This window comes from Glycine max, chromosome 3 (genome assembly GCF_000004515.6).
Source record: "Glycine max cultivar Williams 82 chromosome 3, Glycine_max_v4.0, whole genome shotgun sequence".
Taxonomy (NCBI): Eukaryota; Viridiplantae; Streptophyta; class Magnoliopsida; order Fabales; family Fabaceae; genus Glycine; species Glycine max.
The window spans coordinates 36,634,023-36,661,736 of NC_016090.4; the positions used below are offsets into that span (position 1 = coordinate 36,634,023).

At 32.8% G+C, this 27,714-nt stretch overlaps 3 protein-coding genes across 6 annotated transcripts; 1 reads left to right on the top strand and 2 right to left on the bottom strand.

Moving 5' to 3' along the window:
* Positions 1-2,973: 2,973 nt before the first annotated feature.
* Positions 2,974-3,672, bottom strand: LOC106798260 (WAS/WASL-interacting protein family member 3-like). Its single transcript, XM_014774249.1, has one exon. It carries the CDS (start codon positions 3,670-3,672, stop codon positions 2,974-2,976), a length of 699 nt encoding a protein of 232 aa, XP_014629735.1.
* A 181-nt stretch (positions 3,673-3,853) lies between these two features.
* Positions 3,854-10,377, bottom strand: LOC100819435 (remorin 4.1). Its single transcript, XM_006576765.4, has 2 exons — positions 9,414-10,377; positions 3,854-5,755 (listed from the first exon to the last, which is right to left on the bottom strand). The coding sequence occupies exons 1-2, from the start codon at positions 10,044-10,046 to the stop codon at positions 5,741-5,743; spliced, it is 648 nt and encodes a 215-aa protein (XP_006576828.1). The 5' UTR covers positions 10,047-10,377; the 3' UTR covers positions 3,854-5,740.
* Positions 10,378-23,327: 12,950 nt separating this feature from the next.
* On the top strand, positions 23,328-27,074 carry LOC100808931 (guanylate kinase 1). 4 transcript variants are annotated; one of them, XM_041014041.1, is made up of 11 exons: positions 23,328-23,350; positions 24,141-24,182; positions 24,301-24,408; positions 24,534-24,607; positions 24,682-24,808; positions 24,959-25,321; positions 25,486-25,607; positions 25,692-25,827; positions 25,917-25,962; positions 26,057-26,159; positions 26,256-27,074. In XM_041014041.1, the coding sequence occupies exons 2-11, from the start codon at positions 24,180-24,182 to the stop codon at positions 26,371-26,373; spliced, it is 1,200 nt and encodes a 399-aa protein (XP_040869975.1). In that variant the 5' UTR covers positions 23,328-23,350; positions 24,141-24,179; the 3' UTR covers positions 26,374-27,074. The 4 variants fall into 4 exon arrangements, with proteins under 4 accessions (XP_040869975.1, XP_006576829.1, XP_003521183.1 ...); XM_006576766.3 differs by having other exon boundaries at positions 23,333-23,600; XM_003521135.4 differs by having other exon boundaries at positions 23,349-23,563.
* The last annotated feature ends 640 nt before the right edge of the window (positions 27,075-27,714 follow it).

The following is a 27,714-nucleotide window of genomic DNA, read 5'->3' on the forward strand; positions in this document are numbered from 1 at the left end:
TAGTTGTCATTTCTCTTCTCACGTCAGCCACAATGACTGATTCCAATAAATTCCACCAAGCTCTTGTTGTCTCCAACATCAAGAACCATATCTCCATCACCCTGGAGATGAAAAACGTCCAATATGCAACGTGGACAGAACTGTTCAAGATTCACACACGTTCTCACAAGGTCCTCCACCACAGCGCCCCAACGGAGAAAGTGCTTAAAACCAATGAAGAAAAGGAACTATGGTTGACCCTTGATGTTGTGGTCCTTCAATGGATCTATGCAACAATCTCACATGACCCGTTGCATACTATTCTCGAACCTAACGCAACGACAATGGAGGCGTGGAATATGTTACGGATATATTCCAAGACAATAAGAATTCTCGAGCTGTAACTGTTGAGCAAGAATTCTCCCGTACCAACATGGAGGATTTCCCGAATGTCTCTGCATATTGTCAATGGCTCAAGGAATTGTTTGATCAACTCAAGAATGTAGGCACACCGGTGTCAAACAACCATCTTGTTCTTCAAATGATGGTCGACCTCACCAAGGCTTACAATGGGGTTGCCACACTCATTCGCCAAAGCGATCCTCTTCCATCATTCTATCAAGCCCGCTTTATGCTCACCTTAGAAGAAGTTGGTCTCGCGACGAAGGTTGCAACCCGTGGGGGTGCCACCATGGTGGCTCACGACATTGATGACTCACATTCCCTTTCCAAAAAATCCCATCAAAATCGAAATACTCATGGTGGTAAAAATGGTCAAAACGGCAACAAAATTGATAAAAACAATGGTGGCAATTGCTGTGGCATCCAGAGCAACAGCGGCCCTAATAGTGGCTGGCAGCAACAATCCGGCTAGCAGCAACCGGGACACCAACAGTGGCCTACCAGACAATGGCAATAGCCATGGATGCCTTGGGCTCTTCCACCTTGCCCATACCCCTCATCCAACAGCCCACCCCCCTTCCACACATTGGGTCAGGCCCAATTTTTTGCTAGCCCAACAACTCCAGACAGACATCCTTGGGCCAAAACCACCATAGGCCTACACAGCGATAGCAACTCTACCCACTCTAACAAACATCGAACCAGCGATGCACACTCTTGGGCTTAATCCTTCGGATGTCAATTGGTACATGGACACTAGTGCCACCTCCCACATGACATCCAAGCAAGGTAATCTCTCATCTTATTTTAATTTGAGCAATAATCGTGGTATAATTGTCGGTAATGATCGTTTAATTCTAATTCATGGTTATAGTCACACTTTGTCTCCCCCGAATTCGCCCTTCACCTTGAAAAATGTCCTTCATGCCCCTCAACTTATTAAAAACTTAGTGTCGATTCAAAAGTTTACAGTTGATAACTCAATTCCTATTGAATTTAACCCTTTTGGTTTTTCTATGAAGGATTTCCAGACAAGGATACATCTCATGAGATGTGAGAGACAGGGCGACCTTTATCCCATCACCACCACCATCATTACCAATCAAGCCACTTCACCATCTACTTTTTCCTCTTTAGCACCATCGTAATGGCATGCTTATTTGGGTCATCTGGGAGCACCTATTTTTGACTCCCTTAGGTTAAATAAATTTATTGAGTGTAATCAAACTCGTAGTTCTCATGTTTGTCACTCTTGTTCTCTTGGAAAACATGTTAAGTTACCATTTTTTTCTTCTCATTCTTGTATTATTATGCCTTTTGATATTATCCATTGTGATATTTGGACATCTCCAGTTTTGAGCTCTTCGGGCCACTAATATTATGTTTTGTTGTTGGATGATTACTCTAATTTTTGTGGACATTTCCAATGTCTAAGAAGTCTCAAGTTTTTTTCACATTTCTATCTTTTAGAGTTTTCATTCACACTCAGTTTTAATGGGAAGTAAATGGTAAGGAGTTTGATAATGGACCATTTTGGGAATTTTGTAAAGTAAATGGGTTATCTTTTCGCCTCTCTTGTCCACATACATCATCACAAAATGGGAAAGTCGAGAGAAAAATTTGTACCATTAACAACATTATTCGTACTCTATTAGTCCATGCATTTTTACCACATTCCTTTTGGCATCATGCTTTGCAAATGACAACATATTTTCTCAACATTCTTCCAAGTAAACAATTAGCCTATCAATCACCTCTCAAGGTTCTTTAGCCTATCAATTAGATGAGAGGCATAAGGCTCATCTTGTAAGGGATGGCAAAACACAACAGGTTGGTGTGGATTGTAGTGAGACTTTTAGCTCGGTAGTCAAACTGACAACTATTCGCACTGTTCTCAATTTAGTCATCTCTAAAGCATGGCCCATTCACCAACTTGACGTGAAACATGCTTTCTTGCATGGAGAACTCAAAGAGACTGTGTACATACATCATCCCATGGATTTTAGGGACCCGAATCATCCTAATCATGTATGTTTGTTGAAGTAATCTCTATATGGCCTCAAATAGGTCCCTTCAGCTTGGTACAAGAGATTCGTTGATTATGTTTCTACTCTTAGGTTTTCTCACAGTACTTCTGATAATTCTTTCTTCATTTACCGACAAGGTACAACTATGGGTTACATTCTTTTGTATGTGGATAATATTATCTTGACAACTTCCTCTAATGTTATTCGCAAGTCTATCATATCCCTTCTTAGCTCGGAATTTGCTATGAAGGACCTAGGGCCGTTGAGTTATTTCTTGTGTATAACTGTAACTCGTCATGCAGGTGGTCTATTCTTATCTCTGTGGAAGTATGCAGCAGAGATCATTGAACAGGCCAGCATGTCATCTTGTATAGTTAGGGGCCTGTCAATGATAATCCTTGAGGGTTACCAACATCGTAAAGATGAGTGCGTTGGGTGGTGACCTGCGCCGCAGAGCATCAATCCTATCCTTGTGTCTTTTCTCTGCTTGGTTGTGGCTCGCAGAAACACCAGCAACTCTAACTGCTACTCCAATGGGTGCAAGCCAAGAAAGGAACTCACCAAATTAAAGAGATATTGTTGTTGCATGGTCAAAAGAAGAAGCAACAAGGGGGAGTGAGAGTTGTGAATAGCGGTTTGCATGGCCAAGACCTTGATGACCGAACATCACTGTCCGTGAAGCATAAACCCGCGCCAACCGTGGTCGTGGTGGAGGCGGTGGCTCTGGTGGCGGTGGTGGAGGTGACGACGATGAATACGGTGGTCGTGAGAGGGAAGCAAGAGAGGAGCCGAGGGACAAAAGGTGGATGTTGTTGCCGCTCTCGAGAGGTAAGGTAGGGTGAAGTCGTGCTACAAGCTTCCCCGTAGTGTCTCTTATGCTGGTAAGCGGGGCCGGCAAGGGTGCGGGGTGTTGCGGCATGAATGTGGGGCGTGGCGACGGAGTTGGCATGGACATGGCTGCGGTGAGCGTGGGTGATGGAGTCGGCTTGAGCGGCGAAGGCAACGACAGAGGCGGTATTGGAGTATGTGTGAGTGACAACAACTTCGGCATACCCAGAAGGACAAGGTCCTCCGCGGCGTCGCTGGGAACTTCCTCGTCGGCGTGGTGGCTGGGGATCGGAATATTCCGTTTCAGAAGAATGGCATCAAGTTTGGAGACGATGGAATCGAGAGTCACGATGGAATGGAGTTGAGCGACAGTGAGGTCAGCAATGGCAACTTCGAGACGGTCGAAGCACTCAGAGGATTGTTCGGCGTCTGCCATAGCAATGCAATGAAAACACCAATTGTTATGAGCATAAATTTTGCTCTATGGTTCCTAGAATTCGAGGACTAGGAGACCTCCAGAAAAGGGAGATTAAGAGAGGGAATTTCTAATTATATTTCTACTTGCTTTTGCATTACATAAGTTTGTTATTTATAGGCAATGAAATGTTGTTCTAATTCAAGCTATTTTTGCAGATCCTAAAGGATAATGCTAGCACTAACGGATTGGGATATTATCCTAACAGAAAGATGCTTCGAGCAGACAGAATATTCTAATTTTCCAATGCTAAGGTGTCAACTCAACATCCCTGGTCCAAGTTTGTTATGCAGTCCCTACGCGTGCTAGGCCATTTTGATCCTCAGGTGAGTGTTTGTCTCCTTCTTGTTTGCTACTAATTCTTCTTTGCTCTGCTACTTCATAACATTCCCTACTACTGGTGCTGCTTGTAATAGTGCCTCATGTGTTCTGTCCATAACAGTATGCCATCTCCTACTCTGGTTGACATGAAACCAAAGCTCAGTGCTAATTCCAGTACACCATATGTTGATCCACTCATTATCGAAGCCTTGTAGGGGCTTTTCAATATCTCACCTTCACGAGACCCGATATTGCTTATGTGGTGCAACATGTGTGTTTATTGATGCATGACCCAAGGGAAAAACACATGCACGCTCTCAAGCGCATTATGCACTACATTCAAGGTACTCTTGATCATGGCTTGCATCTTTATCCATCTTCCACATCAACTCTTCTCTCTTATACAGATGTTGATTGGGGTGAGTGTTTGGATACCAGACGCTCTACATTGGGTTATTGTGTGTTTCTTGGTGATAATTTAATTTCTTAGTCCACCAAACGGCATTGCCAATGTGTTTTTTAAGTCTTGTTGGTTACAAAACCTTCTTCAAGAGCTTCATTGTCCTATTCGGAAAGCTACCTTGGTATATTGTGATAATGTTAGTGCAATATCTCTCTCTAGAAATCTTGTTCAACATCAACACACTAAACATATCGAGATGGATATTCACTTTAATCGTGAAAAGGTTGCTCGTGGGGAAGTTCAAGTCTTACATGTCCCGTCACACTATTAGATTGTAAATATTTTTACAAAGGGTCTTCCCTTAGTTCTATTTAAGGATTTTTGGAACAGTCTTAGCGTACGACAACCTCCAGCTTCAACTGCGGAGGTATGTTAGAATATATGTCAATGTATTTTTGTATCCAATTTCCTTATTATAACCTAGGATATGTTAAAATATATGTCAATATATTTTTGTATCCAATTTTCTTATTATAACCTAGGATATGTTAAAATATATGTCAATATATTTTTGTATCCAATTTCCTTATTACAGCCTAGGATCTCTTTTATAACTAGAGTATATAATCACAATTTTGCTAATGGAAAGAATAAAGAGTTATATTTTTTTGAGTGATGATCTTAAATAATTCATCGGTAATGATAGACAAAATATTTTTTATTTTAATTTTTAAATATTTTACTAATATTTCTTATTTTCTCTCAATGTCTCTCTTCCTATCATATTATAAATTCTATTATACTTATATTTTTCTTTTTTTTTTTCTTCTCTCTAGATGTAGGATAACCCATAGCGTATCTATCAAATATTTTACACAATTCACCCTAATAAATGATTTAATTTTAAACTTGTGCTAGACTAACAAAATTTGCAAGTGACGCAGCCTCTAATTTTCTTTACAGATTTTGGGTGATCACGAGAGGTCAAAGGATCCTGTGATGATTATAGTGTTGACTGAACTTGTTGGGAAAGAAACAAAAAGAAGTGGTTAATATGACAACAAGCTTAGGTGTTAGCAAATGCAAAATTTGATACTAGAACGAATAGAACTTGACAAAACATCTTACCAGCTTTTTTACTTTTTATGGCATAGTACAGATAGCGTGCACGTGAAGAAATTTTATATTACAAAATTTCACCCAAGATTGTTGCAATAGTATGATCTGAACCTTTACGTTCAACATGAGGAAAGCTCTTATAAACCAACCCCACACGCATTTAAAAGGCCAAAAGCAGTAGCCTCCTCACATTAACCTGTTCTGCTGAATAAAATATCAGTCACATTCAAAAGCGACAAGGTGTCACTCATTTCACAAACTTAAAGGGTAAGGTAATTAAAACTCTAGAGGCTGCATTAGAAATCATCACAGAAATTTAGCCCAAGGCACTTGCGTAGTATTGCAATTCACCATCCATCGTATCATGAACAGTTCATCTATTGTTGTTTATCAATGCTATATATGTTACAGGATATTAGTTAGTTGAACATTGTTTAGTTAGATCTTCGGTTGTTGCAGTCAACAAAGAAAAAGATCTTAGGTTGTTTGGAATGCTTGTTAGTGGTTTATTACCTCTCTAATAGGCTCTATAAATAGAGCTCAACCCAGTGAGTTATTTCTATTAAGTTTCTCTTTTATTGTTTGAGCTCTATGATGTGTGGCAACATTAACTTAGGGTAATTTGCATTTCTTCTCATTTTTCTGATAATATATAGTCTAAAATCACTATACAAAGTTGCAAGTGAACAAATTTATGTATTTCTATGTACCTTTATGCCTCCAAATAATCAACGATGAACTTCTGCTCTCTCTCTCTCTCTCTCCCTTCATCTCTATATATCTATCTAATCTGTGGGAGGGAAGTATATATGGGCATGAGTCAAATGGTGTGTGATTTGATTCTCTTAACTCTTTAGCAACAAAAATTAGTGAGTTTTAGTTAAAGCAAGAATACCTGTCAAAAGTCAAAACATTTGCAAGTCACTGGTCGACAGTTAGTCTGTTTGGATTAGATTCATTTTTCCATAATCAATTCTAATTTCACATTGAAAGCCAAAGCATCAAATAGTTGCTTCCACTTTTTCAATTTTTTACCATGATTTTGGGGTTTAGAATCAATTCTGGTAGCTACCCAAACACACATAAGGAAGGATCTTTCTTGTTTTCTTTGTACCTTCTGTAAATTTGGACATTTGGATACTTATGGGAGTGACCTCTACTTTCATCTTCTTGAAATTATTCAACACAACCACACAGAATATAATCCAATGGTGTAATAGGAATCACTACATAAGTATGGGAAATTTGAAATTGCTCTATATGGAATTTACAGTACAAATAAACGTTGGACTTGCAAAATATAAATCAAAATCCAGGTTTATATATTGTTGTCATCCAAGTAATTATAATCAAACATTCTCTTAATACCATAATGCAGTTATGCAAATGCAATTATAATATATTTCATTTGAGCATCAGAGCATGTGCATGGTGATAAAAACTAGCTTTAGTACTAGTACATGATACTAATTGTTCCATGGCTAATGAGTTGGCATGATATAGCACTATGCAGAAAATTGGGAATGTAAAAAGAGTACAAACCAACAGAACACGGAAATAGAAAAGATCAAGAAAAATGATATAACAAACAACAATTAACAGACATTTGCAGTGCTTTATTTTCATCAACAATTGGTCCAAGGATGCATCTGAATCTGATAATGGACTCAAAACAGTGGCTGAAGGTCTTTTACCAGGTTTTCAGGAGACAGTCCAACTGAAGATTTATAATACTGAACATATATTGCTTAAAGTTCACGCTACATTCAGAAAAAATAAATGTTTGAAAGCTATGATATGTTTTCTATCATAATACTGAACATTTATAATCCTTCAGGCTTCAAATAAATTATATGTTTTGAGTTTTCCAGCGATCAACATTCAGATTCTGGAAAAAAAAATATTTCTTCCTCCCACATACCATCTTGAATAAACAAATCCTAGTTGAAATTTGACCAGTGACAACTGACAAACTTCCAACCCTGTTTGTGAACAATAAAAAAATTACCACTATACTAGTTAAGGAAGTACCTGTTAATCTGCTGAGTTCAATTTTAATGAGTTAAAGGGTAGAGTTTATCATATTTATGACAAAAGTTGAACAAACAGAAAGTCTAGCAGCACTTCAGGAATGAAAACCGAGCAAATATCTTATGCAAGTCTGGATCTGTTAAGAGATGAGAAATATTTGAGCTTCTGCAAGAAGCCAAGAACAGAATTATCCAATGCTGCTTTCAGATTTTCTGTGAACATATCGTTGAAGTTGTGCTTTAGTTCATTAGCATGATTTCAAGGTATTAAGTGGTATAGGGTGGATATGCAAATAGATTGCTCATTCCTTGGAATTTCAGCATATACTACATAGTTTCACTAACGAAATTCTGAATCCGATGATTACTAACAAAGAAAAGGATGTGGAAATTTAAAATCCTCCTCCTTTAATATTCATCTAATTAAATACATGCAAACTGGTGCAGCATCTAAGTAAATGCATGCTTAATGCTCTAGAATGAATGCATGTCTGACTTTGACATGAAGGTGGGATTTTTTTCATCTGTAGGAGCCTATACTGATACCTTAAATGGTTCAGAGAGCATTATATTATTAGGCCGTACCTTGTAAATCCTAAAAAAATAAAATTGCAGATCCATACTTCTTAGGTTGTACCTTGTAAATCCTTACTAAAAACCTATATTTTAACATAAACACCATCAACTATCTTTGAATAGGCAACACACGTTAAATTTATGAGAAAAAAATCTGTTTGATTTTTGTAGAATAAACTCTTGGGAGGAGAGAGAAACTTTATGTGTGATTAGACTCAAGTCAAGGATTAGTCTCATAACTGGTTCAAAGAATCTGTAAGAACATCTCGGATTCTACCTAGGAAATCAAAGGCGCAAAAGAATGTACCATTATGGAAATTGATTGAAGGTGAATGATGTTTTAGTTTCGATTTGACAACACAAGAAAGGAAAAAAAGAAAGGTAGTTGTAAGAAAAAAAAATGAAAATTGAGAGGGTGTATGTTGAAGAAAGAACTTATTAATCCTAATTCAACTTTTCAAAGGACTCGTATATTTGAGATGGCGTGATATCTTCACATCATGTTGAACATGTGATGATGATTTTCCCATTAAACCTATGGTATTATATGGTCAAGCCCACATGAAAAAACCCCATACCACAGAAATACAAAAGGTAAACCTCTGTCTATCCTATTGTTGGGTGGAACAATGGTAGGGATAAGAAGAAGAAAAAATATATATTAAAAAATGAAATAAAAAAAAAATGAGATGGGAAGAAATATATATATATATATATATATATATATATATATATATATATATATATATATATATATTATGTGAACTTACCGATCACAAGTAAGTATGATACTGTATCAAACAAAAAATTCAAGTATGATAAAAAAAAATCACTAATGTGTTAACATATGTTAATTTTATCATCAATAGCTAAAACCACTCACTAAAAGAGTAAAATTTCTAATGGAAATGGGATGTAATTTTATAATTATTCGTAACAAAAAATAATCCGCCACCTTTTTTCTTTACATTAATCCATCTATAATAATATTATTATTATTATTATTATTATTATTATTATTATTCACTTTTTCTTTAATTTCACAGTTAACCTGTTCATGTATCGATTGGATCAATGCTCAATCAATCAAACCCTGTTCTGTTTCCAGTTTTTAGAGCAATCATAACCACAAAGAAACTTAATCAATCCACTAATAATAATCACCACAAAAAAAAAAAAAAAAACCACGAAGATCAACGTGCAAGTAACTGAAGTAACACCTTGAGAAAAAAGCAAAGAAAAACGTTGCTTACCTCAACTTTCTTCATCCAAGAGGAAGCTTTTTGAACCTGCTCGCTCTCCCACCCATTGATGACAGCGTCTTCTCTCTTGAACCTGTTGTTAATCTTCGCGTTCTGCCACGCCGATATCTTAGCATCCACCTCCTCCTTCTTCACCATCTGCACCGACACGTGCTCCTCACGTGCACCACCACCACCACCCCTTACTCCCTGAGACGTCGACGACGGAACCGGGTCCTGCAAAGGGTGGTTATCCGGCACGATCGCCAAAGGGTTCGTCTCTTCCATCAAGTCCTCTTCTCTGATCCTCCCCAACAAGCTGTTACTATTGCTGTTGTTGTTGTGGTTGTTTTCGTTCATGGGACTTATGTTGTTGTTGTCGTGGTCGATGCAGGACCCTGCGAGAACCAGAGCGCTGAACTCTCTGCTCATGCTGAAGTTGTCGCTGGAAGAGGCGCCACCTTCTGAAGCTACGGACAGAGAGCTTGACCTGTGGGTATGATGCACTGTCTCCCAGGCTCTTCCACGTGGCGGCGGCGGGGTTAACTCGTGGATTTCTCTGATTTCAGTGATGTGTTCATCTTCTTGTTCCTCTAATGATCCGTGGGTGGTGGAAGCGATGATTGTTGGGTACTCGTTGTTCATAGCGTGTTTTTAATAATGTTAGTAGTGACTAGTGAAGGGAAAGTGGTGAGAAGAGACAACAAAGTGAAAGAAAGGGTTTTGGTTTTTCATTCGATGATCGAGCAAGCATAGGATTAGGGTGTACTTTTGTTTTTGTGAGATTGTTATTAACGAATGAGAATGGAGGGATGAGTGTAGACCACACACATGATGAAGATGGGGTCCTGAGGAATGCAAACTCTTACACTACTACTCAAAGGAAGAAAGCAAAATATTTTCTGACCAATAATATATAATTTTCAGATTGTGTTTTGTAGGAATGGATTAATGGAAGTTTTTCTTTTTCTTTGCTTGTTGAGTCCTTCACCTTTCGTGTATTTATATTATTGGACACGCATGTTTACCTTCTTTTCAATCTTAATCTCTACTCCTTCCTTGGTAAAGTGTATAGCAACTCATTTAACTTGCAACTTGTGTGTGCCTCATTTTCGGTCCTCATTTTAATGCATTCCTGGATTCGTTCCTGGCTATCCCTTGATTTTGGAAGTGATGTGTCAAAATAAGTTAACTTATAAATAAATATTGATGATAAGAAGTAAATCTATTTTTCGGTTAATTAGAACAACGTATATACATCGTAAAATGTTTAATCTAATACCAATTAATAGTAAACATTTTCTTTGATTTTTACTAAATCTTTGTTCCTCTATAAGTCCAATTCTAGTGCTTTCACTTTTGATTTAGCAAGTAATAAATGGAAACCATGACAAAGTGAATGATGATACAAAGCCAGGGGCACAACAGAAAAATGAAGCTTTTAATTATTTTTATCCTCTGTTAAATTAAAAGTGATGTCGATCGGCTAGAAATTATGAGTGGCCCTCCCATATAGTATAGTACCAAATAGACAATTCAAATTTTACACGTGTTATGTTCAAAACTTGAACACAGGTGGATCTTTGGTACGTGGCAACAATTAATGGGTGTTGAGTGTATCAGTGTAGCTACGTATAATGGCCTGTTGTATTAATTTTTTGTTTGAATGGAAATGTCAACATCATTAAACTATACATTATTATATTATCAAAGAAGACAAAATCGTTTAAATATTATAGTTATTATATTTATATACCTACAAAAGTTCACTCTTGTATGGTCCATGAACATATTACTATCTAGTCAGTCAAAATAAAAAAACGGAAGAGTGATTTTCAGGACTGATTTATCTGGCATGATTTTTCTCATCCCAAATATTCTGCCTAACCCTCCAAGCTAATGTTATAGGTTTTTAATTTATTCGTTTTCAATGTGTCCTTTCTCTTTTTTATTTCTTCATGTATGAAAAAATTACTATTTAGTGATCTCCTAAACAATTAATATTATTATAAAATGACAGTATACAAAGTTTATATAATTAACTGAGTAACAAATGAAACTAAAACGTACAGTTTCATATGTCTCAAAAGTTCATAGAGGTAATAAAAACCATCATTAATAATTCAAGATACATATAAATTTTTCCCATATTATATGTGCGAAAAATATACATATAGTTATGTTATATGTCGTTAGTTAAAAAAAGTCAATAATACAATAAATTGAATGATTATAAAAAAAGAAAATAGCTCAATTTTCATAATGTAGAGAGATAATAAGGCTTCCTATTCAATATGTGGAATTTATTAAAGTTTATTTTGTTATGTGGAAAACACAAAATTATTGTTATTTGAAAATACTAAATAAAATTTAAATAATTAAAATGATTAATTGGTGGGATATTTTCAGATTAAAAAATATTTGTACCAAACAGGTCATATGCTCGGTAAGTACATGGAAATATGTTTCATACTGGAGCTTTCACTAAGTAGTAGTTGATAAATTGGTGAGCAGCAATTATCGTGTTGCAACCTCCTCCCATGAGACAGAATAAAAGATAAGTGATTTATTTTATACACATAAATACCTTAAATTTAACTGAATCCCTTATAAATATACTCCGACCACACACTAAAGCAAGGAGATCCAAGATCAGATCATCCCAAGCCCATGGGAAGAACAATATCAAAACAATTATTTTGAAGTGAGGATTGGAACATAAACAAGATAAAGGCTTAAAATCGGAAAGGTTAGAGAAAATTGCTTCTGATCTCCGCGAGCCATAATTTTCTTTACGAAAAAATGTTTTGCAATCTTAACATTATATATATATTTTTAATTTGTATATGTTAAAAACAATTGTTTTTCATTAACTTTTTATTACTGGGTAACAAAACTAATGATTTCTTTTTGTATTTAGTTTAATGTTTATTGTGTACCTATGTTCAACGATATGTCATGATGAGTAGTTTATGCTTACTCGAATTTTTATTATCATTTACACAAATTTGATAATAAGGTAGTTTATGTTCTGTGCACGTAAACTTTTGTGATCTTTGTACTTTTATACTTTAGATAGTAAAACTAAAATGACCTATATTATGAATATGAAAAATATATTTAATTTTTTTTAAGTTTTTGATTGCTTGTCTTATATTATTTTTCATGTGATTTATATTAAATTTATGATCCTTTTTTAATTCAATTATTCGTTTATGTGTATCTGATCCAACTAAACAAGTCTTACATATCGAATAAGTTAGAATATGGTTCAAAATTGTGTAAAAAAATAAATAAATAATATGATAATTGTTTTGAAATAAATTGAACCAAATTTAAAAGATAAATAACAAAATTGTTGGGGAGATTCGAGGGGTACACCTGTGGACCATGAGCCACCACATAAGGATGCCTGACACCACACTCTAACCCAAAACCTTATCATCCAGCGGTTCTTGCCCTGCCCGCTAGCCATTCTGGCCACCTGCGGTACTTGCATACTCGTCTGAGCCGGTCACCAACTTGAACCTGGCTCTGATACCAATTGTTGGGGAGATTCGAGGGGTACACCTGTGGACCACGAGCCACCACATAAAGAAGTCTGACACCACACTCTAACCTAAAACCTTAAGGCTCAGGTTTATGGGTCTTCTCCTCACTTATATGGTGCTCAACCTTTCCACTTTTACCCGATGTGGGACTTTACCTCACACTTGTACTCAACACAAAATAACTAAAAAAAAATAAAGGACTAAAAATATATTTTTAAGAAAATGAAAAAAAAAACATCCATAGTAATGAAACTTTGTATAAAAAAAATTATAATAATTCACACAAATTACACAACCAATTAAACTAGACTTGTTTGATTTTGGATTATACTTATGTAATTTAATTTCTCTCTCAACTGTTCTCTCAACTGTGGTGAATAAAAAAAAGCACCATTCTCGGGCTACATGTACATGACATGAATATAATAAAGTCTCTTATTGAATTAAGTACTCTATCTTGTTGGACCTCTCTTTAACCAAAAACACATCTTAGGATTTTACTTCTTGCATCCCTTTTTTCTTCCATCACCTCCAAAAAAACCCAAACAGACCAAACTACCCCTTCATCCAACCACCCAACACCATTGTGTCTCACTTCAACCCAACTAGATAAACCATCGCTACACACAAACACTAGTAGCCAACGCCATCGTCAATGACCATGGTGCAGGGAAGAAGATGTGATGTAGTTGAGATGAGGAAGGAGATGGAAAACATGACCCTATTCCAAAAAGGTTATTACAAAAAGCACTATTTTTTATACTTCTGAAATAGCCATTCTAGAAGCAAGCTAACATACTTGTGGAATAACTTTTTTGAAATTATGTTAGCATGCTTCAAGAAATGCTACTATGGAAGTATAAAAAAATAGTGTCTTCTCCTTAATGACCTTTCTAGAAGTACACTGACATAATTTTGGAAATGTTATTCCAAAAGTATGTTAACATGCTTTTGAAAAAGTTTTTTTTGAAAGTATAAAAAAATAATGTCTTTTGGAATAACCTTTTTCTGGAATTATGCTAACATAATTTCAGAAAAACTATTGCAAAAATATGTTAGCATACTTCCTGAAAAAGGTTATTTCATAAGTACCAAAACAATAGTGTCTTTAGGAATAGTCTTTCCAAAATTGAGTCACATTTTCCACCTCCTTTGCCATCCCAACTCCATCGCAACTTCTTCCCTACACCATGGTCGTTGATGGTGGTGTTGGTTGTTGGTGTTTGCATGTAGTAGTGGTATTGGGTGGAGGTGAGGCATAGTAGTGTTGGGTGGTTGAGTACAGGGTTAGTTTGGTCTGTTTGAATTTTTCGGAGGTGTAGAAAGCCAAACAGAACTACAAGAAGTAAAAGCCCATATCTTATTAGACTTCTTTGCCCCCAAAACATATATGGCTACGATTGTCTATTCTCTCTCCAATATTCTTGGATTTTTATCTTCTCATGCCCTATCATAGTTGTTGTAGTTGCTCATTTTTATTTTCTAATTGCCTCTTCTTTTCATTTTTCTTTTGAATAAATTACATTTGTATCTCCTGAATCCTTTTTCAAATTATACGTAACATTACTCTTTTTTTTTATTCACACATTAATCATTTTTATGTTTGAAGACATTAACACTAATACTTTTTTAATGCTTAAAAAGTTTACACTGACACTCTTATATATTATGGTCAATTTATTTAAATTTATTTGTTGAAAAAAATACTTATTTTAATAAAATAAGTAGGTTTATATATTTTTTTAGTGTTTGTCTAAACAATTTGTTTAAAACAAATTGATCTTATATCAACACCTTCTTTAAGAAAAGTTATTGTAATGGTTAAAAAATTAGGAAGTACTTATGTAATTTCACAAAACTTCAAAAGTAACTAGAGTAATTTACTATTTTTTCTTCTGTACTTAAAAGACAACAACATGTTTGTTTGGGTATCTTTTATGTTGGTGCGCTGGATCATGCGATAATGGATGAGAAGTCAAACATGCCCAAAGTTACTGTTATGCTCTAGCGTTAGGCCCATTTCGCATTTTTTTTATATCCCATACTTTCTTGATATGTATTCACTGCTCAATTGGTTTTTTTCTTGGCATTCCGTTCAATTTGTTGTTAAAAACCAAATTGGGGAAAGAAATGAACAGAACGCGTGATTTTTATGGGACAAGAAAAGTCTGAAGGTCTATTTCCATAATTAAAAAAAGAAGATAATCTGACTGAAATTTGAAAAATTATTTTTTAACTGACAATTGTTAAATAATTCATTAAATCGAAAATGACAAAATGTTTGAAAAATTAATAAAAAATATAAAATGGCATACATGATATAAGTAATTATAGTGCTAGTTTTTTTTAATTAACTTTTAACGTTTACCATTTTAATTTAAAGATCGGTAATTCGTTAAGAAAATAAATTCGATATTTTAAGTAGAGTAATAGTTAAAATAAATAATATAATGTTAAAATTATCCAAAGACAAGTAAAAAAAATATAATAAATAAAAAAATATTTAGGATCCTTTTGTTATACTATATTGTGCGTTGTCTCTAAATTAATAAGCAAAATAATTAGAAAAAAGAACGAAAAGAAATAAATATTAAATTATCATTCTACTTATGTAATTGGAAAGAAAATAGGAAGAAATAAAATAAGATTTTCTTTAAAAATCAAATATTTCTAAGATTAAAAGGGATGTGATATGATCAAGATACTTTAGGTGAAGGCTACGGGCTGAATAAAAAATAAAAATAAAAATCACCTCCTTCTTTCTTACGTTAAGTGCAACTTGCTTTAATCTTTTTTTGTCCTCCTTGCCCATTTTAAGTTAATATCAAACGGAAAGAATTCTCCAAAATCATTTCAAATTCTCTTTCCAAAGTCTACCATAATAAACAGAGGTTAACCTTTTTCTTTGAATGAGTGAAGAGAAAAAAAGAAAAAAAAAACCGAGATTTTTTATTACTTGTCTTTTTAATCAAGTCACTTTTTCTTCTTTACTTTATTACTTTTCTTTTTAATCAAGCAAAAAAAAATAAAACTCTTAAAAATTATCTTGAACTTTTTTATTTTCTTCCTCTCCAAACAAATTTAAGTCTATCACAGTTGTGCAAAGCAAGAAACACGGTAGAGCATGACTTAGACTTTATTAGGCATCCACATGGTTTCAGACCTTCAGTCCCTGCCCCAGGCACAAGCCATGCTGATTTTTTGGCTGATATGTTTGTACTATATATATTCATGCTATCCTTTGTGAATAAAACCTATAAATCATCAAATAATAGAGAAAATAGTAATATGTTAAAAGTACTTTTTTTTAAATAAGCACTTTAATTTTTCATTTATTAAAGAGTAAATAATGTATATATTGACAAAATATATCTAAATGTAATAATCTTTGGTTTAGTACCATCTAGCGTTTTCGTTGTCTTTTGGGAGAGGTGAATGATGATATGATAGCTACCTTGAAAATGAGATTAGCTTTAGCCAAAACCCTTTTTCAATTTCCATTATCCATCCACTTACCAGCTTCTCAGCAGAATAATGCTAACCTCTCTTTATGGGGTCTTTTAAGTAAAGGGTAGAGACTGCGGACTTTGACTAAAAACCCCAAGTTGATTGAATAGATATAGATAGAACAAAGAAAAGGATGAGCCTTAGATTTGAATGTTGCAACTTTATGTGGGAAAAGTTTCCTCAAGAAAGCAACAAAATCAAAGAGAATCTTTCGCAAAATAAAATAAAATGGAATCTTTAATAAAATATACATTTTATTAGGAAGTGTTTTTAAGATATTAGTTAAAAAAATCATATATAAAAAAATACTGTTAACTATAGTAGAATATTAGAATTGTATTAAAAATTATACCAAAAAGTTTGTTTGCTGATTTAAAAAAATTATTAATTTTTTTTATTTGTTACCTTTTTTTTTTCTTTTCTGTAAATAATGTATGTTAATTTATAGTTGAAATTCATAAGACTAATACATGAAAGAAGTAGAGCATTAATCAAGAGAAAACTTCTCTTTTTATTGGTATTGTTGGATCAGTATAACTAGAAATCAAACTTTGTTGTATGTTTAAAGAGTTCATACTATTAACCTCTTTTTAACATTTTTCTTAAAATATTTTCGATCATCCAAAATGCTGAAGATCTAAAGTTATGCAATTTTCTGAAAGATATGTTCAGATATCATTACAATAAGAAAACAATTAAAAATTGAGATATTTTGCATTTGCTCCACCAATCACTAGTACAGCCACGCTTGTTCGGGTAATTGCATTTAAGTGTCCAATTGACTATCAGCAAAACCTATAATAAAAGGCATATACTCGATTCACTTGTTCACAATATTCTTTTGCAAAAGTAGTTATTTTCTTAAAAATAATCAATTTCAAACATGGATTTCACAAGTACTCAACAACCTTAAAACATTTTCGCTAAATTAAAGTAGTAATAAAGTTAAAGAACCGTACACTCCTAATTAAAAGAGGAGGATAGACGTAACATAAGTTTGATTAGAATAATGGCATTAGTAAAGTAAATTTATATGTATGAATGTATCGTTGAAGCAATGGGATGGCTTTAGACCAAATATTTTTTATTATAAAAGATTAGTTATTCTAATCCAATGCAAGATTCCTTGAATACATGTCGAGTGCAACTTTTCCTTATGGTATTTTTTTTAGCAAATTTAATTCTTTTAAAGTGATATTTTGATATATTTGTAGTTTGTTATGCAAACGTATATAATATCAATAATTATAAAATGTCTAATTCAATTGACTAAAAAAAGTAACTAAGTTATTTTAAACTCTAAGATACATATTTTTTATTTTTACAAATAAAAAAATATAATATCAATAGTTGATTAACTAAAATTATTTACTTTGCATTCTTAAATGAATTGTTTAGAGTAAGATTCAATATGTAACTTTGAACATTGATTGATCATGGGTATTAAATTTTTTTCTTAAGCCTTCTAAGTTTTCTAAAGATAAATTTGTTACATATATAAAAAAGATTGATTAACAGAAACTCAAAGAATACTTTTAACTCATCTAGAAGAATTAAGTGTGTCTTTGAATGAGATAATTTTTAAATCTCAATGTACTTTGAAGTGAAGCCTAGTGTTACAAAAGATTTATGTTCAACAGAAGCCAACAGAAATTCAAATACAACTTCAATTACTCTCAAGTAATCTTGATCGTTTATAAAATAATAAACTGATGATATTTTTACATATTTATGATTTAGTATGTGCAAGTAATACTTACGATTGATTTTGTCATCAACAATTGAGTCACCCACTTTATCTTTTGTTTGGTTCAATTAAAAGTGGAGAGTGAATTTAAATTTTAATGGAAAGATGGGAAGAAAAGGACAAAAAGGAGAGAAATTTTTATTAGATATTTTGTTTGGTTAATAGGATAAGAGTGGAGGAAAATAATTATTTTCTTATTTGGTTTGCAAGGGAAGAAAAAAAATTTAAAAATTAATTTACTTTATATTCATATAATTTTAGATTTTAAAATATAAATAAGAACATATTTTATCAATATATTTAAAATATTTTAAACTCCTTCCTTTTGATCCTCCAATATTGAAAGAGGACAAACATTAAATGAATAATGATTTTGCTTTTTTTTTTTTTTCTCTTTTCTCTCCTCCTAAAAGTTGAGGCAAACCAGAGAAGTTTAAAAAATCTCCTCTTTTTCTCCCCTTTTCTCTTACTAAATATTATTTTATATTTTTTATTGTGTTTAGTTGAGAGAATAAAAATAAAAAAAAAATATTATTTTTAATTAAAATAAAGGGTAAAACATATAGAACTCACATGAAATCTATTTTTTTTCCTTTATGTTTCTCCTTCCCTCTCTCTGTCAAACACAATCTTAAAGTAAATTACACATTTTAGAGAAAAGTCAAATTCCTATAATTTCAAGACTAAATCAAGAGACCCTTTTCCAAACAAGGGAATTAATAGCAAAACGGAGTGTGCCTATTTTAGAAGAAAACCCAAGTAAATAAAATCAAAATGAGCGTTATAATTCCATTAGAAAGCAGTCAAAGAAACTATATAGCACGTAATGCCAAAGATGCTACCAAGCGATCTTGATTTTTTTTTTTCCCTACCAGTGCTCGATGTTGAAGAAAATGTTCAGAACTTTGAAGGCAAAACAGTTAGGAGCCAAAAAAAAAAAAAAAAGCCAAGCTTATATATGTTTGTATATGTAAAAACCAAATTCAAAACAAGCTGCCCGTAAATATTAAAGAGTAAGTCATCTTAAATTTTGAAACCGGATTGTAAAGTGCTCTCCCACGAAGCTCTAGTTTAATAGTAAATAAATGAGTATCAATAAATTCTTGCTTCAAATAATTTTAAATTTAATTTTCTTAAATAAAATTTCAAATTTAAGTCTTCTGAATGAAAAAAATATCTAACAAAAATCAATTACTAATGAAATGGATAAATATTTCATATCAATATCATGATATAAAGAATGAGTTGGATAACTTTACTGAAATTCAACTTTGAATCTGCTACTATTTATGGAATAAATTATATGATTAGGTTATGGTTTTGTATTCTTGGCTACTTGCCTTTGGGGCTAAATATTCCCATATTCAAAATAATATTCTTAGTTATATTTCCATCCCTGTAAAGTTAAGACGAGTTAGGCTGTTAGCACAAAATCTAACCTGCGTATAATACAAGGCACTATAAGTCTGGAGTTAGGGAAATGTTTACAATAACCGTAACATCACTAACATAAGACATTAATTGGATGGTTATATAATGAAACTAGGTGTACGGGATGTGCCTTGCACAGTTTTTTTTTTTTTTTTTTAAAGTGAACAAGAAGAAAAAAGAAAAAAAAAAGTGAAAAAAATAATGATGTTGCAACTTTCACCAGTTGACACCTGACAAACTGTTAGACAGTTTATATATATTGATAATACTAATAATATAATTTTTAATTGAATTTTGTTAAATATCATAAAAATTTATTTGAGTCACTGAATTATAGCTTTTTTAAAAAAAAAAAATAGTCAATGAGTCAATTAAAAAGATTATAGTAAAGAGTGTGTTTACACTTACACCTACACCTCTATATAATATAGCCTCTGTGTCTTTTCTTTTAACCACTAATTTTAAATTTCTATGGTGAAATATCCCCAGTCTCACTCGATCTCAACGTTAAGTATTTATCTTGTCTAAGTAAAAACATAAACTAAATTACTCTAAAATATCCAGACGTACACATATAAAATGGCATGGACATTTTTTGAATAACAAGATGCAAGGAAATAATGGTGGAATATAACTGTGATTTTTGTTTTTGCGGAAAGAGAAGAATCCTTGTACAGATTTGAAAGACCAATGAGTTTTGGTTGCTTTCTGTGTGCGTCAACATATATTTAAAAGGTCCAAGAATTTGGTCACACTCTCACACTACTACTGAGAATTTGTTCAGCTGACTGAGTCTGCCGACTTAATTACCTACCACAGTTGAAGAAGAAATTGATTTGTTCTCTTCCAGACAAATAAAACATGCTTAGTTAATTAAAACTTTAAGGTTGGGTGGTGACCCACCAGAGGACACACATTACACATATAGTGCAAAACTCGGATATGATTAAAAAAATACCATTATAGGATTAGGATATGGTTATAATATAATGAATACAATTAATTAAATTAAGAGAAAATATGTAGTGTAAAATAGTTTTATGTGTTATCAAATCACAAATTATAATTATAATGTATGATCAGTTTTATGATTTTCATTATAATGATTATCGTAAAAGTGATATTAATTATGATTTTTTATTGCTTGATACAGATATATAGTACAAAAATTTATACCGACAATGCATCATGAGTATTAAACTCTTAAATTAGTATAATTAGAAAATCTCTAAAACATCATTTATATTTTAAGGAATCGGATAAGGAGAAAATCCCTCTTAAGAAAGTGAACTAACGTTTGAGTATTTGTTGCGACGTGTTTGGAATAATATTTTTTCTATTTTAAGTATTTTATAAAGAAATATACCTTTGAGAAAGAAAGAAAAAAACTGAGTATCAACAATTGTAAACACATAATAGAATGCTAAAATTTATCCAGTTATCATAGCTTTCGATTTTATTGCATAGAAGTCTTAAAATATTATAAAGACTCTAACTAAAAGTATTTAAAGTATTTATATATTCAACATAAATAGGTGTTCAATACGATTACGATCAGCGACATGACATTCCATTAAATGTATATGCTATTTATGTCACTAATGTATCCACTTTTATTAAAAAAGAATCCGGCTACAAATAAATTATTTTAGGAGATGAGTGTTAATTGTTAAAGGCTAGAAATGCATGGAAGACCTGTAAATTCAGTTTAAAAATTATTACGATAACTCAGCCTAAACCTTTGACTAATTACATTCAATGATAATAATAATAGCAGTCAAACAATATCGAATTTAATTATTATTTACATTAAATATATTAAAGGTGCGTAACGTCAAATTTGCCAATATAGATTATGATTCAACCTTTATAAATTTGTTATTAACTTATTATCAGTCTAATAAAGTAAAATAAAATGTCATAGACTGCATAACATGCCATTTAAAAAGTCAAAACAACTCTATCCACTATAACTATCAGAGTAAGAGACTATTTGGTTAAAATAAGAGAAAGAAAGAGGATTTTAATGGTGGTGGGACAAGGAAAGGATTTTAATTAGATATTATGTTTGGCTAAATGAATACTAGGGGATATAACGATTTTCTTATTTGGTTAATAAGGAGATTGATCAGATTTTAAAAATTTATTTAGAAATATAAATTCTAGCGATAGGTTTTGGTTTATTGTTTATCGTAATTCCATAATATTAAACCAACCTATATTTTTAACTTAATCTTAACCTAATTTCTAAATTAGGTTTACTAAGGGATTAGAGATCTAATGTAAAAATTAAATCTCAATTGCTCAAGAAATTAAGATTTAAAATTTTTTATAAGGATTATGTGATGGAGTAGAAATGTGATCTAAAATCTTGAATATATTTATAGAAATCTCAATAAAATTTGATCTCCAGAATATTTTTTCTATTGGTTAAAACAAAGTTTACATTAAAATATAAAGTATATAGATAAAAAAGAAACAAGAATTTATTAATTTTCATCTTTAGCTCTAAGTTAAATTTTATTATTTTTAAAAAGAATTTATCAATAATTAAAAGCAATCGTATTTAATTTAAATTGTTTATTCTAAATCTAAAATAATATATATATATATATATTTATGAATTTATAATTATAAAATAATCTTCATATTGAAAAAATATTTATTATTAACCGCATCAAGCCTCTTCAGAAAATCTAAGAGTGATACTACTCAACGTCTCAACTCTGCAAAAATCTCAAAATCCATATGTTTATACGTACAAGCTGTAAATTGCAATGTTATCAAAATCTGAATCTCTCTGCTAATAAGTAAACGGGCATTCCGTGCTTATGTCTTAAATGTCTTTTTTTAGTTAGATATCGATGTAATAACTGGTCATATTAAAAAATTATCAAACAATAATTACTTATACTCGAAATGTAATAATTTCTTTTATTACTAGTTATAGATTTACACAGTGATGATCAAGTTTTTAAATGGTCCATTTCATACGCAGTCTCGTGTAAGAAGTTAATAGCTTAAATAAAATCATGTACCCTCATAAGTTTAGTTTGTTTTGAATTAAAATTGTAAAAATTAATTTTAGCAATTTACATGTAAGTTTAAAAATGTCACAAATTTTTTACTGATGCTAATATTAGTGACAAAAGTTATATTTTTGTTACAATATTTTTTTCACTAATAAACTATTTTCTTGTAATATCAAATATATGATTTAATTTTCAATTCACTGTTTTTTAATTTATTTTTTTGTAGTTTTTATTCAATTAAATTAATCAATTTATGAGCATCATTACTAATTATGGTTCTCGTATCACACACGTCGTGCCCTTTACCATTTGAATATACTGGAAATTTCTACTTCTAATACAAAAGGAAAATTAGGAACCAGCATATGATAATAATTAATTTATAATTGTAAAAAATATCTAAAAATCTCACGCTCAAATGTACAAGAATTTTTTCCCAAGACTTTTTTTACTTTTATTAATATAAAGATTAGTAACTAGAAATATTTGTGAGGTATTTTAGGAAGAATAGGATACCTCTTTTTCTCTTATTATTTTTTCTGTCGACAGAAGGTTGCCTGAAAAAAATATTTACATTTTAATTAAATTAAAAGAGAAAATAAATGAAAATTTCAAAAATGAATAAAGAAAACAAAAAAGAAGAAGGTTCTCATAAGCACCGCAGAAGAAAACGAAAAACAGGTCCGTCCTGCTTGCTTGGCTAATAATCGAAAGCCGCCCCTTTTTGCTTTTCCGCCTACAAATATGAGAAAACCTTCCTCACAGTTTCTTCCAACTTCATCTTCCTCTTCTCTCATTTTTTACATCACCCTTCCTTTGTTTCCATCATTTCGTGATAACAACAACACCCTCTCGCCTCCAACACACACCTCTTTTTTTTCTTTTTCTTTTAAGGTTGTTAACTGCTTCCCTTTTCCGAGGTTTATTTAAGGTTGTCGGTCTCGACCTGTTCCAGATTTCGGATTTTGTCGCATTGCGATCTGGTTTTTGTTCTGTTTGATCCACTTCTTCGGCTTTGCTTCATCTCCTTCTCTGGGTCTTCTAAATTTTTGTTTTTTTATTTGTTTGAATTTTCAAGTTCGGTTTTTTAAACCTGCTGGAAATTCTGAACGGTTTTTGCTTTTAAAAAATATTAAATTTTTTTGTGGTCCAAATTTTCATGGTCAGGGATCAGGAAGAGATAAATTAAAAACAAACAAAAAAAAACAAAAAAACTAGGAGTGGTGAATTCCCGTCATGTTTTTCTTTGGGTCCTGTTTTTCTGGAAGTTGATGAAATCGGGGCTTGTCTCTATTTAAATTTCATTGGGATATTTTGCTGTTGTTTTTTTTTATCTTCCAACCTGTAATGTGTTCTAATTTCAATGGAGCTTCTGCACTCTATTTTCTTTACATGGAAGTTTGCATATATTGTTAGATCCCTTGGGAATTTACATGATATTCATCTCTATTTATGTTTTTTTTTGGTTCAGGGTTTAGCTTAAACCAGGATTTTGGGCACCGATTTCTCTATGGTAAGCATCTCTTTTCCCTGCTAATGGTTACAAAATGCAAATTGATTATGATGATCAAATGTTTGTCAAAGTGGTTTTGCTTTAATTTGTCTAATTTCTCTTTGGTTGTGATCACTAGGGAGAAGCACCAGCATTGCTTGTTGATGACGTGCAGGATGGGGCTCTGAATGGCCTTGAATTGAAAAACGTAACTTGCAAAACAACTGCTACAGTTGGCGATAAGGCGGTGAGTTTATGCAATATGCTATGAATATGAATATGAAGATAATCTCTGCGTATGTTCATAATTAGATTAGTGCCTAGTCAAATCTTCTGCCTAAAGCAAAAACTGGGCCTCCATTTTTTTGACAGTATGTCATTGGTGGAGCTGATGATGGAACTTTGTCCATTGAAGTTCAAATTTTTGACCGTAGTCTTGGAGAATGGTCAGTTTAAGGTTTCTCCGCTTCATAGCTGCTTCTCTCAGGCTTTTGTTGCTGATATCTATTTAAAATTGCAGGGTTCGTCCCACTGTGCGGGGCACCAAACCTGTGTCGTGCAATGGCCTCTCAGCTGTGCCTTTGGAAGACCGAATACTGATTCTTAAGAAGGGTTCTAAGCCAGATGATCAAATATGGTTCCTGGAGGTTGGTGTTTCACAGACACAATCCTTAGTCTATTCATATATGATAACGAAGGACTATTAATGCATGGAAACTCCGTAGTCTGTAACAATTTAGATTTCTAATAATTGTCTAATAGATGCTTAATGTCTCATTTTCTCATTATTGGCACAGATTGACACCCAATATGTTAGGCAGCAGCAAAAAATTTTGGGGTCTGAGGTGGTTGCATGGAGTAAAGGTGTGATAGGCAATGCTGAGAAGCCTGTTGTTATTAGTGGTCCTTCTGGAGTAGGCAAAGGAACACTGATATCAATGCTTATGAAGGAATTTCCATCTATGTTTGGTTTTTCTGTGAGCCACACCACCCGTGCTCCAAGAGGTATGGAGAAAGACGGGGTCCATTACCATTTTACTGAGAAGAGTATAATGGAGAAAGAAATCAAAGAGGGAAAGTTTCTTGAGTTTGCTTCCGTCCATGGTAATCTGTATGGAACAAGTGTTGAGGCTGTCGAACTGGTAGCAGATGCAGGGAAAGTAAGTTGCTTCTGCTGCTTAACTCTTATTATAAGTCATTTTATTGGAAGCTTTGTTATTATGAGTGTAATATTATTTCAACATTGTAAGATTGCCGTCCTACAGATATTATTTTAACTTCTCTTATCTGAGATAATGATTTTTTGTTTTTTTAATTGCTTCAGAGATGTATTCTTGATATTGACGTTCAAGGTGCAAGATCTGTGAGGGCCAGTTCTCTTGAAGCCATATTCATCTTTATCTGTCCTCCATCAATGGAGGAGCTGGAGAAGCGCCTTCGTGACCGGTGAGTTGTTGCTACTTAGTGGTGCTTTTTTAATTCTCAATCAGACCATGATTTTTTGTGCTAAACTGGTTGCTTTGAAATCAGAGGGACAGAGACCGAGGAACAGATCCTTAAGCGACTACGTAATGCTGAGGCTGAGATTGAGCAAGGGAAATCTTCTCAAGTATTTGATTTCATCCTATACAATGAAAAACTTGAGGAGTGTTATGAGAGACTTAAGGTAAGTGTTTCTGAAGCAAAGACCTCCAGAGTCTTTGAGATGTTTTTTTTACCATTAATCATCCTGATATTAAGTATCCATTGGTGCAGAAACTATTGGGACTTGACGGTTTCATCACTGCTCCACCTAAATCCGGTAAGAATTTTCCTAGTAAAACTTGATATGTAGTTTTACAACAATTTTAAAACCATGAAGATAAATTGATGTGTTTAATCTGTCAATCCAACAGGACCTATAGAGATTGATTTACCAATGGACCATTCAGTGTCCAAAATTGATAACAAAATCATCATAAACTGCATCTCCTCAGGAGAAAAGGAATCCAAGAATTTGTAAGCCTTCTGAACTCATTAGTCGTTACTTATTTAGCACAATAGCACCAAAGGGTATATTATGTATCATACTGACTTTGTATTTGTCTTTGGCAGGATCATTTTGGATGTTTCCTCACTAAAAGGGGGTGTACCTGGACGGACAAGAGGCCTAAATTTCCAAGCCATTGGCTCGTTCTCAAATGGCTTGAATGGGATAGATCAACTTAGCTAACATTCAATGAACTTGGCCAACTAACTTGGTATTGAAGAAATGGGACACATTGATAAGGCATTGGATTCACGTCTTAAACATTTTTTGTAGGCTTAATTATACAATTGGTTCCTTAATTATAATTAAAAGTTCAATTTGGTGTCTCAATTATTAAAAAATTTAATATGGTCCCTCAATTACTAAAAAGTTAGGTCCTCTAATTATTTGAAAACACTATAATCATACCCTTTTTGTCAGTTACACTAGTTTGATTGATGTGTTTGTAAACTAACAGCAAGGTTACAATTATAGTGTTTTTAAAAAATTAAAAGTCTTAATTGAACTTTTTAATAATTAAGGGACCTAATTGAACTTTTAATTCTAATTAAAGGATCAATTGTATAATTATTATTATTTTTTACCCTCGTGGCGTTCTTTGATTGTTATGACTATTGAATTGACTTGAGAGTTGGCAATCGCTCCATTATTATTCCCTACACAGGCAATGAGATTATGTTATTGTGTGCAAAGGAAGGCAAACTATGGTGTACGTTTCTCTATTCCCCCACCCTAAGATCTGTTGTATGAAGGGGGCCTACAAAATGAATACTTCAAATTCAAAGATGTATGTCAGATATTAGGTGTTAGAGTAGGCATGGCTATTCATTGATTCAAGCCATACGTTTTACACATTAAATTTGTTGGATACATGCTTTATGTGATGACCATGTTCATAAGATTCTAACAGCTATATGGCGTTAGTTGTGCTAACAACAACTTTTTATTTTTGGCAACTACATATTCACTATGGAGGCTTTGCCCCATTTAACTCACCATTAGTGTTACATCCTCCAAACTCCAAAGGGCTCAGGAGTAGGAAGTGCTTAGCCCCACATATGGCTGTGACACGAATCAATTCATATCCCTGAGCATTGAGACCAACCATTAGGTGGTCCAGAACCTATTTTAAAGTTTCTGATTGCTTAAGGGTCTTGGCAGAACAAAACTGATAGAGTTACTATGATAAATTGGACGCAGCCTCAAATAATTAAGAATAATGATGATAAAAAATTACTAAATACTTAATGTGGATTGAACTCTCAAAAGAAAATTTTGTATAAAATAGTTAAGGTAAATGTTAATCAGTGTCTGCTGTCCATGACTTTTTTATGTTTTTTTTTAGTTCTTTAACTAATGTTTTAAGACACTGGTTAATAAGATCCAATACTTGATTATGCAGGAAGGATGATGTTTTTGAGCCATAACATTATACCAAAGTGTCATTCCTAATGAAGAAGGATCAAATAAAACTTAGTCGTACGCCACAGAGATAGGATGTTGTGATGTAGCCAATTTATGGAA

What these genes read in the sequence shown, in the direction of transcription:
- LOC106798260 (XM_014774249.1), bottom strand. Translation starts at nt 3,672, where the DNA reads ATGGCAGACGCCGAACAATCCTCTGAGTGCTTCGACCGTCTCGAAGTT.
- LOC100819435 (XM_006576765.4), bottom strand. Translation starts at nt 10,046, where the DNA reads ATGAACAACGAGTACCCAACAATCATCGCTTCCACCACCCACGGATCA.
- LOC100808931 (XM_041014041.1), top strand. An exon ending in GAGAAGCGCCTTCGTGACCG is followed by an intron (nt 25,608 to 25,691) that starts GTGAGTTGTTGC and finishes CTTTGAAATCAG; the next exon opens with AGGGACAGAGACCGAGGAAC. An exon ending in GAAAAGGAATCCAAGAATTT is followed by an intron (nt 26,160 to 26,255) that starts GTAAGCCTTCTG and finishes TGTCTTTGGCAG; the next exon opens with GATCATTTTGGATGTTTCCT.